At 48.1% G+C, this 14,024-nt stretch overlaps 1 protein-coding gene across 22 annotated transcripts in view; it reads right to left on the bottom strand.

Moving 5' to 3' along the window:
* Positions 1 to 14,024, bottom strand: part of EIF4G1 (eukaryotic translation initiation factor 4 gamma 1) — a 980,016-nt gene that overhangs the window by 312,068 nt on the left and 653,924 nt on the right. For all 22 annotated transcript variants that reach the window (XM_078666154.1, XM_078666151.1, XM_078666155.1 and 19 more), the window contains one exon: positions 6,508 to 6,744. In XM_078666154.1, the coding sequence (XP_078522280.1) occupies positions 6,508 to 6,744 (237 nt within the window). The remainder of the gene's footprint in view (positions 1 to 6,507; positions 6,745 to 14,024) is intronic.

Raw genomic sequence — 14,024 nt, 5'->3', positions numbered from 1 at the left:
GAGGTCCATGAATGCACGTATCTAAGTAAGTTATTACTGCAACAGGTATAAGTCCCCTGAGAGGTGGGTGGGCACATGCCAAGAACAGATGCATACTGGGGAAGTAGCATTTTCCGTTCGAGGCATATGAGCTGTAGATCATATGCTATGCATAGACTATATAGCAGTTATCTCCCAAAGCAGTGGCTAACATGCATCTGTTGCACTGGTCTGAAATAGTGTACCTAAAACTGCCTGGTCCACTCTAGCTTGTTGTCTTGCTAACACATCTACACAATTTTGTAATTGTGTGAGGTGTAGACAATGTTGCACCTTTGCATGTCATCTATGGGTATATTACCTAAGAATGCCACAGAAGCCCCCAGTTTGCGTGTAGTGTGTGCAGTAGAGGGAACTGTTAATGTTAGTTTTGCGTAGCAGATTTGAATGCACTTGACTATCCACCTTGCAATTCCTGATTTGGATATGGGATTGCCTTTGTGTGGGGGAGCAAAAGCGATAACAAGCTGATTTTTGTTATGGAAAGGTTTTGCCCTTTCTATGTAACACAGCAATGCTCTTTTTACATCTAATGTGTGTAGAGCACGTTCAGCTAATGAATCTGGTTGAGGTAAGAACATTGGTAACTCAACAGATTGATTGATATGAAAAGCAGAAATGACTTTAGGAAGAAATTTAGAATTAGTCCCAAGAACTACTTTATTTTGATGCATTTGTAAAAGGTTCTTCTATAGTTAATGCCTGAAGCTCACTTACTCTGAGTGAAGTGATAGTCACCATGGAAGCAGTTTTCCATGTGAGAAATTGCAGTTCACATTTGTGCACTGGCTCCAAGTGTGGACCCATAAATCTGGTGAGGACAATGTTGAGATTCCATGCTGGAGCAGGTGGACATCTCAGGGGATTAACTCTTTTGAGTCCTACCATAAACGCTTTAATGTAGGTATGCAGCTAGCTGTAAACGTATGGACTATATGCTAAATTGGAACTTTGTAGATGTAACAAATCGCATAGTGTTTTGGAGAGAAGCATCAAGTGGGTTGATTTCGTTACCACAGTAAATGACTAACGGCTTCCCCTCTGCTGCATAGCAGGCTCTTGTGGTAGGTCGTCTAGCTTCTTTGATGATATTCATACAGTCTGGCGGTAGATTAAGATAACCAAACTAAGACTTCAGGTGCCAGATCGCCAGATTGAGTGGACTGGGGTCTGGGTGTCTTATGTTTCCATGGCTCTGTCTGAGAAGATTGGGTGTAAGATGTAGTTTTTCATGATGAACAACTATCGAGAGTTCCAATAGGGTGTGAACCATGGTGAATGCGCCCTAGTGGGAGCAACTAGGATTAGTGTCAGGGACGCTTGTTTGAGTTTCCGAACCACAAATGGAATCGGTTTATTGAGCAGATCGTCAAAACTGTTTTGTTTAGTGATTTCAGGGCCTGCGGTTGTTACAACACCGAAAGTTTAGGGGCCAGTGTTTTCAAATCCGGAGTATGTTTCGGTGACTAGGTTTGAGGGTCGGAGCTGGACTTAGATTTCGATCCTGAAGGTTTCGTCTCGGTGCCCGATTTAGCATGGTTTTTTTTGGGGCCGGAAGGCTTTGGTGCAGAGCCGTAAAGCAGGGCATTGGAAGCGTGGTCTCTGTGCCGACCGGTGCCCAAAGGAGCGGGTTGGTCCGGAGCCGGCTTTTTCAGTTGAGGTGGATTTCGGGGCGAGGGAGGATCATTACCTACAGTACACTGTCCATGTGTGATGTCTTCATCATGGTCGGAGCCGTACTCTGAAACAGAGATCAGTTCCTGTTCTTCCTCGGCCCTGATCGCATCGCCTGCTTCTTCCTCCGATTCAATCCCAAAGAGGTCCAGAATGGTACTTGTGTGCTGGCTCTGCATGTCGCGACTTCGAGCCAGACTGTTGCATAGCGTTTTCTTAGAGCAGAAAGCTTTGCACGCGTTGCAGTCCTGTTCACTGTGCTCAGGATACAGGCACAGGTTGCACACTCCGTGTGAGTCGGTGCGCGGGTATTTCGCGTAGCAATGAGGGCAGAATCTAAATGGCGTTTGCTCCATCAACTGCGAGTGGAACAGACACTGGTATGCCAGATGGCCTACCACGAGCTCACCGATCAAAAGAGGGTTTTTTTGTCAGTAAACACGACATGCGAAGAATGGAATAAGCTTTAGGAAAGAATACAGTCGAGGTAGAATGTCTTGCGCACCAAGGGAAACCGAAGAAACTATGTTGAACCGGAGCGCATCGACTAACATCCGAACCTGAAGGCAGAAAAATAAAAAATAAAAATCAATCTAACAATGGAGCCTATGCCCATCACCGAAAGGAGTCACCTACTTTGTGACTGAAAAGACTTCTTCAAAGAAAAAAAAGAGTAAACATCCGGACCTAACTAGATGGTGATCTATGCCTACCATATGAAATACAGCTCATATGACACAAACATCTGTGTACCACACACACATGCAAACGTTACATACCTGTAAGGATATATTACTTACCCAGTTAGCATCTGTCCTTGGCATGTAGAGTTGTAGATTTACATGCTTTCCATACTCTTGCCATCTAGTGTTGGGTCTGGATGTTTGCAAATTGTTTTTCTTCTAAGAAGTCTTTCCAGTCATGAGGTAAGGTGACTACTCCTTTCTGTGATAGTGCGCATGGGCATCGACTCCATTGTTAGATTGGATCCCCACAAGAGGGTGAGAATGGACTAAGTGAGAGTAGTAAAGAGATGTCCATGTGTATATAATGTACATTTGAGAACCGCAACAACTACATGTGACTGGGAAGGGCGCATGTGAATCTACAGCTCTACATGCCAATTGTGAGAAAGCGCCCTCTTTCTGCATGGTATGCCCCCACTTTTTGCTGATGTTCTGTTGCAGAACAAAGTGAAGAGTCGACATGGCACACAGCTGTCTGCCATCCCACAAACCACTGCCCTAGCATAGATGAGTCCTGTGCCCCTACAGTGCCAAAATCCATTCTTGGGCATTGTAAGTGCAGTGCTGCCATTAAGAGTATATGGTGCTGGGAGTTAGTCATTACGTACTCCACAACACCATAATGGCTACACTGAAGACTGGGAAGTTTGGTATCAAACTTCTCAGCACATTAAACCCACACTGATGTCAGTGTGGGATTTAATGTAAAATGCACAGCAGTGGGCATCTTAGGGATGCCCCCTGAAACATCGACAAACTTCTATTGACCTGACTGGCTGCTTAGGCTGCCACCAACAGACATGTTTCTGGACCCCTGGATCAAGAGCCTCCTGCTCTCGGGGGGCCTGAAACAATGCACCCCAGAACCTAAACTCCCACAGTCGATAACTTACCTGGGAACAGATAAACCTTTTTTTCCTCCATAGGATAACATTGACCATTTTCTTCCCAAAAGTTTTTTAAGTGTGGAGTTTTGAAATCTAAAAATATTCTATAAATACAGTCGAATAACCATAACGTCATTACTTAACTGTTTGTAGGAAATGTCCCAGTGCTGAACCTAGGTATCCAGCACGGAGTTAGAAAAGTAATATAAAAATGTAGGTGTTGCAACCTATTGCATCCCTTGTAAATCAAGCAAAGTACAATTTCTATTGCTTTTTCAAGCAGTTCTATATTCAGCAAATTACTGAAAAGTTGTCAGGTCTATGGACTTCCTGGCGAGTTGCTGGCCACAGGACACACTAATTTCAATGAGCAGGGTCGCTGAAGCAGGGAGCAGGCCAGTAGAGCTGGGGCAAAGTCAGCAGTCATCTTGTCCACTGCTGCAAGGCTTTTTGGTGCTTCGTAGGTCATAGAATCTGAGCAACATGGTTTAGCGGAGCCCTTAAATACTAAATTTAAGGGTGTTACTTGGGTTGGAGGGAAGTAACCAATGACTACTGGCCAATAGGGCAACTACATACTTTCTGTGCCTCCTCCCTTTGGGGAGAGGGGCACACATCCTTATTCCTATTAGTCTCATTTCTCCACAAAATGGAGAATTCTTGAGAGGGGTCTGCCAAGCCAAGGTGGACACTCCTACCCTGCTTACTATTGGTCAGTCTGTCCTGCTGCCACAAAGTGTAGCAGGGACAAAGGGGGGTCCAGAGGTCAGAAGCAGGCCTGGCTTCTGACCTCCGAGAGCACAAACGCAGAGACCAGTCAGCCAATACACAAGATGACGGGTAGAGTGGGCTTCACATCTGCTCCCCCACCTGAGGGGTGTGCTTGGCAGAGGTGGGCACGCCTACTGGGCTGGCCTACTTTTGCCCACCTATCTTCCCTCCGAAAAGGGGTTGGAGATAAGAAGGCGTCTTCTCCCGATAGCAGGAAATGCAGGTGGGGGGGGGGGGGGGGGGGGGGGGGGGTCACTTTGCAAAGGCGGCAAGGCCTTTGAATCTCCCCCTGCCACAGATGGCTCTTCCTGACACAGATTGAAGGGGGAAGCATGTCTCATGGTGGCAGGCAGATGTTTACCAGTCAGGGAACCCACTAGAGACTGGTCTTTTTTCAGGGAGTATCTCTAAGATGCCATCTGATTGCATTTTATAATTAACCCCAAACTGGCATCAAGTGTGGGTTTATTATTGGATACCAAACTTCAGTCTTCATTAAAGCCATCATGGAGCTGTGGAGTTTGTGTTTTCCTAAAAGTTTTAGTTCTGTCAATGTAGTACATTATGGCCTTTTTAGACATTTTTGGAGAGCCCTTTCTGCAATGGAGTTTGATTGTGAGAGGAAAAAAACTGGCAACTCATCTGAATGGTTAAAAGTGGGAGAAGAACTTTGGAAAGAATTTTGGGCTGGTGCGAAGGACGACCAAGTCTCTGGAGTTGGAAGAACTGTACTTCTAAGGTTAATGCCGGGAGTTCACCAACACGTCTCAGTGATGTGATGGCACCAAGGAATGCCACCTTCCATGACAAACCGGAGGGAGCAGTCATGTAGGGGTCCTTGTGAGAACAATGTTAAGATGCCATCCTTACAGAGCATCGACGTCTAGGAAGACTTCTGGGGTTTATCTTCTTGCACTCTGCATCAATTGTGGCTTTCTTGGCGCACTCTTTGCAACCCCCCAGTATCAATGACGCTCTTATTGGCTTCAACACAGCCCCCTGCACCAGCCTTATGTTCTCAAAGTTGTCCTTTTTGATTGACAGGCCAAGATCCTTCAAGGACTGTTTCTGTGGCTCAGCCATTGTGTAATGTGGCAGGTGTGGTCTTTACCTCACCTTCTGGTCTTGGGCTAGAATTCTACCCAAGTCACGGTCTTCGTGATAAGGTCCGAGGGCAGGCTCGAAAATGGCAGATATCAGGAGGGTCTCTCAGCAAACATCTGGTCGAGGTTAGGTCAGTACTTAAAAGGGTATCTTTTAAGTCTCCTTCGCACCTCTCCTTGTGCATTCTTTGACCATGTGCTCTTGGTCCAACTGGACCTCATGTGCTGAAAAGCCCACCCACCCCTGCCCCCATTCTCACCCCTGCCCCCCTTCTCCACTACATCTCCTTGTGGTCTTCAATGGTAGTCTGTGTTTGATCCTCCATCTTGCTGCCAGGCTGACAGCGGAAAAAACGAATCTGAGGATGACTAGGACGCTCAAAAGAAGAAAAAAAAGACGAGATAGACCAGAGTAGGCTGTTTTAAATAGAGGACGGAGGCAATATATCCCTAATGATTTTTAGTGGGGTTTTCTGTCATATGCATTTATGAGCAACTTTACTGGGTTGCACTTTAAATAACAAAACATTGACAAAAGATACAAAATGCGGATTATTCTTAGATATATGTATTTTTAAATTATCTCATTCACAAGAATTTTGCAAAAACGTGGAATATATGCTACTGTCGGTGGATACAAGAAATAGGTTGCCTAAAACATTTTACTTCTTGAGAGAAAATTAAGCTAAACAGGCAGTGCATGTTTTTGGAATGAAGAATCTGTTACTTTAACATAAATAAACTGAGGAAACATTGCAATAACAGTGAGCGAGCCATTGTTGTACTCTGGAGCGTTTAACTTTGAACACCAGGTTTTGAGGGACTGTTTCAGATTTCTGTTTGGCTTGCACATGTAAAAGCAGTACTCTTTAAAAATGCTCAGCAGCTTTTTTTGCCTACCTAATTTATCATCAATTATATCAGCAGGTCCATTCATGATCGGAAAAAGTTAGAGATTAACATTTACCCTGCAATTTATCAAAAAATGGCACGAGGTGAGCAAACAGAAGGGAAGACAATTAAAGATCATGCTATGCATCCAGAGGAAACATTGCTGGCTTCTTTTCATGGAGGGATGTCACCCCTTCTAGGCAAGGGTTCTAAAACAGCATAAGGCCCACACAGACCTCTTGCATTATTTGCCATCCCACTGTCATAAACATAAGGCAATAAGCCACAGAGTGGGAAGATGAAAGACACGAACCATCCACAGCTGCCTAAATTAATAAATAGGGACTAAGGGGAGCTTGCTGCACTGTCCTGGGAGTAGAAAAAGAGTGACAATACCTTTGCTTTCTCAAAGTCAAGGTCCTTGCCAATGGTGGACAGGAGCCGGCAAAGGCACTCCAGAGACTCCTCATCATGGTTCTTGAGAAGTTTCACTACACAGTCATGCATAATGGCCTCAGTCAACATCTTTAACTTGAAAAGCTCTCCGATGAATTTGATGTTACCCAAAGACCGCCTCCTGGCCATGTCTCGAGCCAGCTCCAACTCATCATGAAGGCGGGTTTTCTCCTCTGGCTGGGAAGAAAAAAAAAAAGATCAAGGTTAAAAACTGAAAATGTCACAATATTCTGCTTTAACCTTGCGTGTGTTACATTCCAAAAAATGTATCATGTGACAGAATTTATACATAATATTCCCATCTATAAATACACATTGTAGGAAAGTGGGTTTCTTTTGTATTAACTCCCCCCCCCCCCCCCCCCCCACCACACACACACACACTTTTTGCCTAGTATCTGATGCAACTTTGAATGTGCACTGTGTTCCTGCTAACCTGTGGGTCAGGTGGTGGTGGTGAATTTATGGGTGAGATGATTAAGTTTGGTCAGTGGGCGAAGTAGGTGGAATGTTAGGTGGTGAAGGGTTAGTACCCATATTTTTTCTCTTCAGAGGAATGTGGTAATCCTCCTGTAGGCCTATTTTCCTTTTATCAGGCAATTTGGCATGGACATGTTCAGTGTCTGGGTGTATAACGAGCTCTTTCGGTTTTGTATCCGAAGGTGGAACGTCGGACCAACGCTCTTTTGGTGGAGTCTTTATCTTTGGTCGACGTTTTCGGCGTCGAACGTTTCGGCTCAAAGCCCTTCAGCTCCAAAGATTTGCTCTTCAATAACTGTGGAATAGTGACCACGACATGCTTCGGTTTCAACGCCGAACATTTCGGCTTGGTGGCACCTCAAGCCGGATCTCAAATGTTTCAGTGCCAGGACCGAGCGCAGGGTGCCTGAAACGCTCGGTGCCAACCTTAGCCCGCAGGCAGAAGGACCGGAGCCTTTTTGGCCTTGTGTTATTGGGGCAAGGGGGCTTCTGTACTCACGGTACGCTGACCCGGTGTAACTTGCTTCTCTTCCATGTAGGACAGCGATGCATGGCACACGTGTGCCATGCCTACAACCCACTGCTCTGGTGTGCACTATACCAGTGGTGAGGGTACAGGTGCATGAGCCCTGTACCCCTACAGTGTCTAAGTCCATTCGTAGAAATTGTAAGTGCTGTGCTGCCTGCTGTGCTGCCATTAAGAGTATATGGTGCTGGGAGCTTGTCATTACGAACTCCACAGCACCATAATGGCTACACTGAAAACTGAGAAGTTTGGTATCTAACTTCTTAGCACATTAAACCCACCCTGTTACCAGTGAATGAAAAATGCACACAGAGGGCATCTTAGAGATACCCCCTGAAAACGAACCCACCTCTAGTGTCCAGGATGAGTGGCTGCTTTCAGCTGTCACCACCAGACATGTTTCTGGACCCCGAGAGACTGCTGCTCTCTGGGGCCTGAAACAATGCAAGTCCTTGGACAAGGTGCCAGCCTCCTCCCCACGATGGGAAGGGTTCACGAAGGGGAAGCTTCAAAGGCTTGCCGCCTTTGTGAGCTTCCCCAGGCCACTTGCTGCTCTCAGCAACTTGTCCCCACTGGTTCTGACCTCCACTTTGGGCAGGAGAACCGGCGGGAAAAACAAGTAAGGAAGAGGGGTGTGCCCACCTCTGCCAAATCCACCCCTGGGTGGGAGAGGGGAGGTGAATCACATCTCAGCCCACGCCATCTTGAAGATGGGGGACTCTGCCAACCAGGGACAGGCACATGCCCCGCTCCCACCGCAGGGTGGCATAATAGGGAGTGTACCCATCCCAGGGAAGGGGCCCATTGGTCCCTGCCTTTTACTTACATGTAATGCTCCTAAATCTAGTATTTAGGGGCACCCCTGAACCTTGCTTCCTTAGACAAGAACCTGCAACAAGAAAAGAAAAAGGACCGAATAGCCATGTGTAGGAGAGTAGGGTCTGCAATCCTATGATCACCCAGATTTTTGCTTTTTGCTGCACTGGTTTACGACTTTCCCTGGCTGTGGGCCTGCTAATCAGACCCACAGCCTAGCTGTTCTCTCTATCCAAATTGTACTCAGGTACTGAATTGGCACTGGGCCCTCTCCAAGTCCCTGTACCCAGGGCTGAGGTGTACCCAGAAGTCTCCCAGGGGCTGAAGCATGTATTATGCCACCCCTGGGCTGACTAACTAAACTGACACAACTGGCTGCACGACAGCTGGGGCAAGGTGGTGTACTCACCCTTTGCTTTAGATATAGTATACCTATATCTAACCCTAAAAATGGACACACAGATCTCCTATCAGTCACTCCTATGGCAGGCCTTAACAATCCTAAAGGCAGAGTGCTTGGAATCGTGTGAGATGGTGCTCTGGCATGAGCTGAGCCTGTCTGCGGCTTTCGGGATCCATCCCTTAGCCGTTTCCATGATATCGCATACCATATACTCTTAAGTGCATTATAATCCTCGCGGTTATGTGCCAACTCTGGTATCGCTTTATCAAAACATGTCGAGTAAGGTGTCATACGAATTGGAATACTAACCCCTCGCCAATTCTGGCGACGGGGTTAGCATTCCACCCTTCTAGAGGGACACGACATGTATGTAACCCCTAACCCCGGTTAAAGTCAAACAGAGCCTCAGCTCCACAAAATGGATGCTGCCACCGAGACACAAGTCTGCCCTCCTGCTGCTGGGAGTCCTCCCAGAGCAGGAGATAAGGACAAAGGGTTTCCTGCCAGGGGCGGTGCCAGCACCGTCCCAGACAGGGTTTTGTGTATTGTAGGTAGGCAGGGCTTTAGAGGAAGGTGACTGCACGTGGCACCCCGGTGCTCACTGTGCATAGGCTGGCTGGAACCAGTTCCAGGGTCACTCCAGACCCTGTGCTGGGGAAAAGCCCGCCAAGGAAGTGGGTGTAACCACCCCCCTCCTAGTCCCACCCCTAGGGCAGGACTTAGTCGCGTGCCAGCCCCTTTTTACAGGATAAAGGTAGGAACTGGCCCCCTTCCAAATCAGATCATCTTTGAATCCTGAAACTACTTTCCACGAAAGGAACTCAAGACTTCTTCCTAAGATTTCTCCCTTGTGACTAAGGAGTAGTCACCCTGCATCCGCAGGCACCATCTTAAGAACACTGCGGTCTGCTGCAAGTCCCTCCGGATCAAGACTGCCCAGCTCGACGAGAACCGGCTTCCCTGGCACCTCTGACCTCTACCTGCATCATCAGTCACGCTGAGATTCGTGGGTGTGACGAGACCTCGAGGGACCGGCCATCTTCAAGACTGCACGACTTCTTTCCAGCAAGCCCGCCGAGTAATTTCCTGGTGAGTGCTTTGGGGTCCGAGAAGCCCCGACCCTGAGCAGCTCCAGCACCGAAGTGCAGCCTCCCAGCATCTCCACGATCTGCGTGGGGCCCTTCTGCTTTTTGCTGCTCACCGCGTTGTTTGGCTACTAGCCCGCTGGCTTGTGGCCTTCTGAACGACGCCCGACGACATTTCTGCTGCTGGTCTGGTTGCTCCAGGCTGGCCCTTGCTCCCTTCCAAAAGAGGAGCACCCCGGACCCTCCTGGTCCACTCAAGACGCCATTTTGAGTCCACCGCGTGGGCTTGAATTAGCCAAGGCTTGTTGCCCAATCCTGGGTAACTTCGACGCCGACAGCTTCATCCATCGTGGGACAGCTCGCCTCTCCATCCTGGTCGCCGACAACGCCTCCTGGTCCGTGAGATCTGCAGAGCCAGCGTCGCCCACTCACCTAGTCGAGGTGACTTCGCCCGGTGCCATCCTGGTGCCCACTTAATCACTGGCTAGTGATTCAAGAACTTGGTCCCCTCTGCTTTCAGGTTTCTTCTTCCTCGATCCAGGCTTGGATCCAACGAACTTTCCTTCACTGGTCGCCTGCCAGCAACTTCCTTCTTCCAGGCTCCTGGTCCGGCAACGAGATCCCCGACGTCTTTTCAGACCTATGCAGCTGCAGCCCCTGGGCTAGGTAACTTCGGCACTTCGGTGTCCCAGCATAGCCTCACTATCCTAGGGTCAGGATCCACTGTCGTTTTCTTCCTACCAGGTCGGGTTCGCCCGTGAACACTAACTTTGCCTTTACTAGCTTCCATAGACTTTGTCCCGCATCCCGCGTGAGAGTGCACACTCTGCACCCGAGTCCCCTAGGCCTCCTAGAAGTAATCTAACGATTCTATAGTCAAGTCCTAGCGATTCCAAAGCCTATTAGTACTGTACTTACCTGCTAGTAATTTCGCATTCCACTTTTAGAATATATGGTTTTTCGTGCCCCTCGGGCATTTGTGTATAACGTGCTAACTTAAGTATTTTCGTAAGAGTTTTGTTGTGTGCCTAGCACCCTGTCCTCATAAAGAGTACAGGGTTGTTGTGATTCTAATAAATACACTGTTTATTTTCATAACACTTGTGTGGTGTCCTTTCACTGGGTGTTCAAGGGGTAATGTGATGGTAAAACAGCTGGCTTAACACGCCCTCTAGAGTCTTAGCCTTAGACTGCTCGTATCCATGCTACTAGGATAGCTGGTCTATAAGGTTGACTTACAACCAATCATCAATAAGGGTTGTTTGGACTGATATATAGTGATCACTAGAATAGTGAGCACTGCACATCAGGCCAACTTCTCACACCATGCCAAAGCTAACAAGAGGAAGACGCCCACTGACTTGGCCCCAGCCCTACCTGTCTGTCTCCACCACGAAAACTGCTCCTGCAAAATCCTGGTGTCCTGCAGCCAGAAACCTTGAAAACCCCAAAGGACCTGCCTGCCTTCAAGCACAAAGACCTCTGGCAGGACACGGCGAAGCCGCCCCACTCTGCACCCGCCGTACATGGCCCGAGCGGGCAAACACGAGGTCACCCCGGTGATCCTGACCAGAGATCTGGTGACCGCTCACTTGCCTCCAGTCGAAGCCTGCAGCCTAAATCCAGAAGGCTCCACCCCCTAACCGCCACCAGGAGCTGGTAAGATCAGACCCCATAAGGTACCCATTGGCGTTGTGTGCCCAAACCAGCGGTGTCTAACCAACCCCCTAACTTGCCTCTCGAAGTGGTGGCCGCAGCCAGGAGACCTTCGTCCCCAAGCCTACAATGCCTTTGTAAACCGGAAGTTCCCCATTGAAACCAACAGGGCGTCCAATGTCAAAACAGCACCCTGCACCAGGCAGACCTAGTGCCGCTGAGGGTGCACCTTTGGTGCTAATTTGTTACCCCATTTGCCCTGAGCTGAAGTCCAGGAGCTTTGCTCCCATCACCCAGTGGCCTGCTTGCCAGTGGCCACAAACCAGAGGGCCCCCTATCCCCCATAGGATAACAATGGGCCTCGGCACTCTGCACCCGGCTGCCCCAGTACCGCTGAGGCTGTAACAAGAGTGCATCCTTGACCATGGTCGAACACTTGTTCTAACCCCAAAAGCTCAACTCCAAAGACGACGGTCAACATGTTTCGGGGCACCATGCCCCTTCGTCAGGACCGGGGTCAGATCCCCCTGTCACTCACTAGATGTTTTGCCACAGTGCGTGTACGTACCCTAAACTGTAAGGTAGTTACTCTTATCAATGTGTATTTATATTTTATACCGCCCTAGCTAGTACTGGTATGCCGGTCCTGACGAAGGGGCATGGTGCCCCGAAAGATGTTGACCCGCACAGGAAAGCTAGCACACTAACCAGCTTAATCTTTCCGACATCACTTTTTTAATAATACCAGCCAGTGCCTAATAAATACTTTTTCTTTACACTAGGCCAGGTATTTTTTAATATCACCATATCACCCCTGACCCTACTGACACTCACTCCCACTCACTCACATAGCACCTTCACTCTAAAGGTGCTCCAGCGTAGTCGCTTGTCGCAGCACTGCCCCGTTCGGTAGCCGAGCGGGAAGACCCCGATGATGAAGCATGACACCAAGGGCCCTTTTGGTGTGTGAGGGGTATTTTAACACGTGTGTATTCCAACACCAACAGGACCTTTGTGATTACTAGTACTTTGACATGAGGAGGACGTGCCCACCTCGGTGCCTACCAGCACCACCTCTTCCATCCCCTTTTTGATTTCTCTGACTTGAATGCTCTCTATCCTGGCTGGACTGGGATGAGCTAGAGCTGTATCGGTGTTTATCGCAGCCCCTAGGTATTGATGTACATGAGAGGGCTGGAGATGGGACTTGGTGTAGTTGACTGTAAATCCCAAGTCGTGAAGTGTGAATTGTTTGAGATGTGTGTTGGACACACTGATTGAATGACTTGGCTTTTATGAGGCAATCATCTAAGTATGGGAAGACGTGGATATGTGGTCTTCTGAGATGTGCTGCTACTACTGCTAGGCACTTTGTAAACACTTGTGGTGCAATTGTGACCCCGAATGGAAGGACTTTGAACTGCTAGTGTTGTCCTTCTAGTACAAATCTGAGATACTTCCTGTGAGAAGGATGTATGGGAATGTGGAAGTAGGCGTCCTTGAGGTCAGGAAATCGCCTTGTTGCAACAATGGGAGCACTTGTTGTAAAGTGATCATGTGAAAATGATCTGAGTGTATATACAAATTGAGAGGCCTTAGGTCGAGGATTGGTCTTAGTGTCCCATCCATTTTGGGTATTAGGAAATAGAGCAAGTAAACCCCTGTTCCTTGATGTTGCAACGGAAGGAGTAGTTTCTGTCCTGTAACTCCAGTTCTGTAGTAGGGGTATCTCTGTTATAGTCATAATCTAGTGAATAGTCCCGCCCATGTGCGCGGACCCCGGAGCAATCAAAAATAATCTCTTAAGTTGTCCAAACATGCAGAACTGCACAGACACTTAAGAGAGAATTTAAAGACAGATAATGCAGCCTATATCCACAGGCTACACTGTCCAGTACTTCGACTAGAAATTCCACCAAAAGTCCACAAACAGCACAGCCTGTCCAGGGGTTTCTTACAGAGAAAACCTTGCCTGTAACAGCAAAACCCTCTGGAATGATAGAGAGGAAGAAGTGGACAGACCAGCCCCATAGGCTGCCATTATGTGGCTCAAAACAGGATACTGTGCCTTTAAGAGAACTTTCCAGAAGCCTCACAGTATCCCAGAATGCACTGCAGGTCCCTTCCACCTTCAGTTCTTTTTGAAGGCGTAACACGCCAGACCTGTAGTACTTCTTACATGAATATCTCTCTCCACCGGGGAGGAGGGCGGGCGCTTATGACTATAACAGAGATACCCCTACTACAGAACTGGAGTTACAGGACAGAAACTACTCCTTCTGTAGTAGGGGATCTCTGTGTATAGTCATAATCTAGTGAATAGAATGGCAAGCCCATCCCCACACCAAAGCGGCGGTGGAGAAAAGAGAAATAACACCACTACTGTGCGAACAGATTTCGCAGCGAAGCCTGCCCAACCCTAGCATCTGCCCTGGCAACAGTGTCCAGACAGTAATGCTTAACAAAGGTATGGACCGACTTCCAAGTGAAT

This window comes from Lissotriton helveticus, chromosome 11 (genome assembly GCF_964261635.1).
Source record: "Lissotriton helveticus chromosome 11, aLisHel1.1, whole genome shotgun sequence".
Taxonomy (NCBI): domain Eukaryota; kingdom Metazoa; phylum Chordata; class Amphibia; order Caudata; family Salamandridae; genus Lissotriton; species Lissotriton helveticus.
This window is presented reverse-complemented; position numbering and strand designations above follow the sequence as displayed.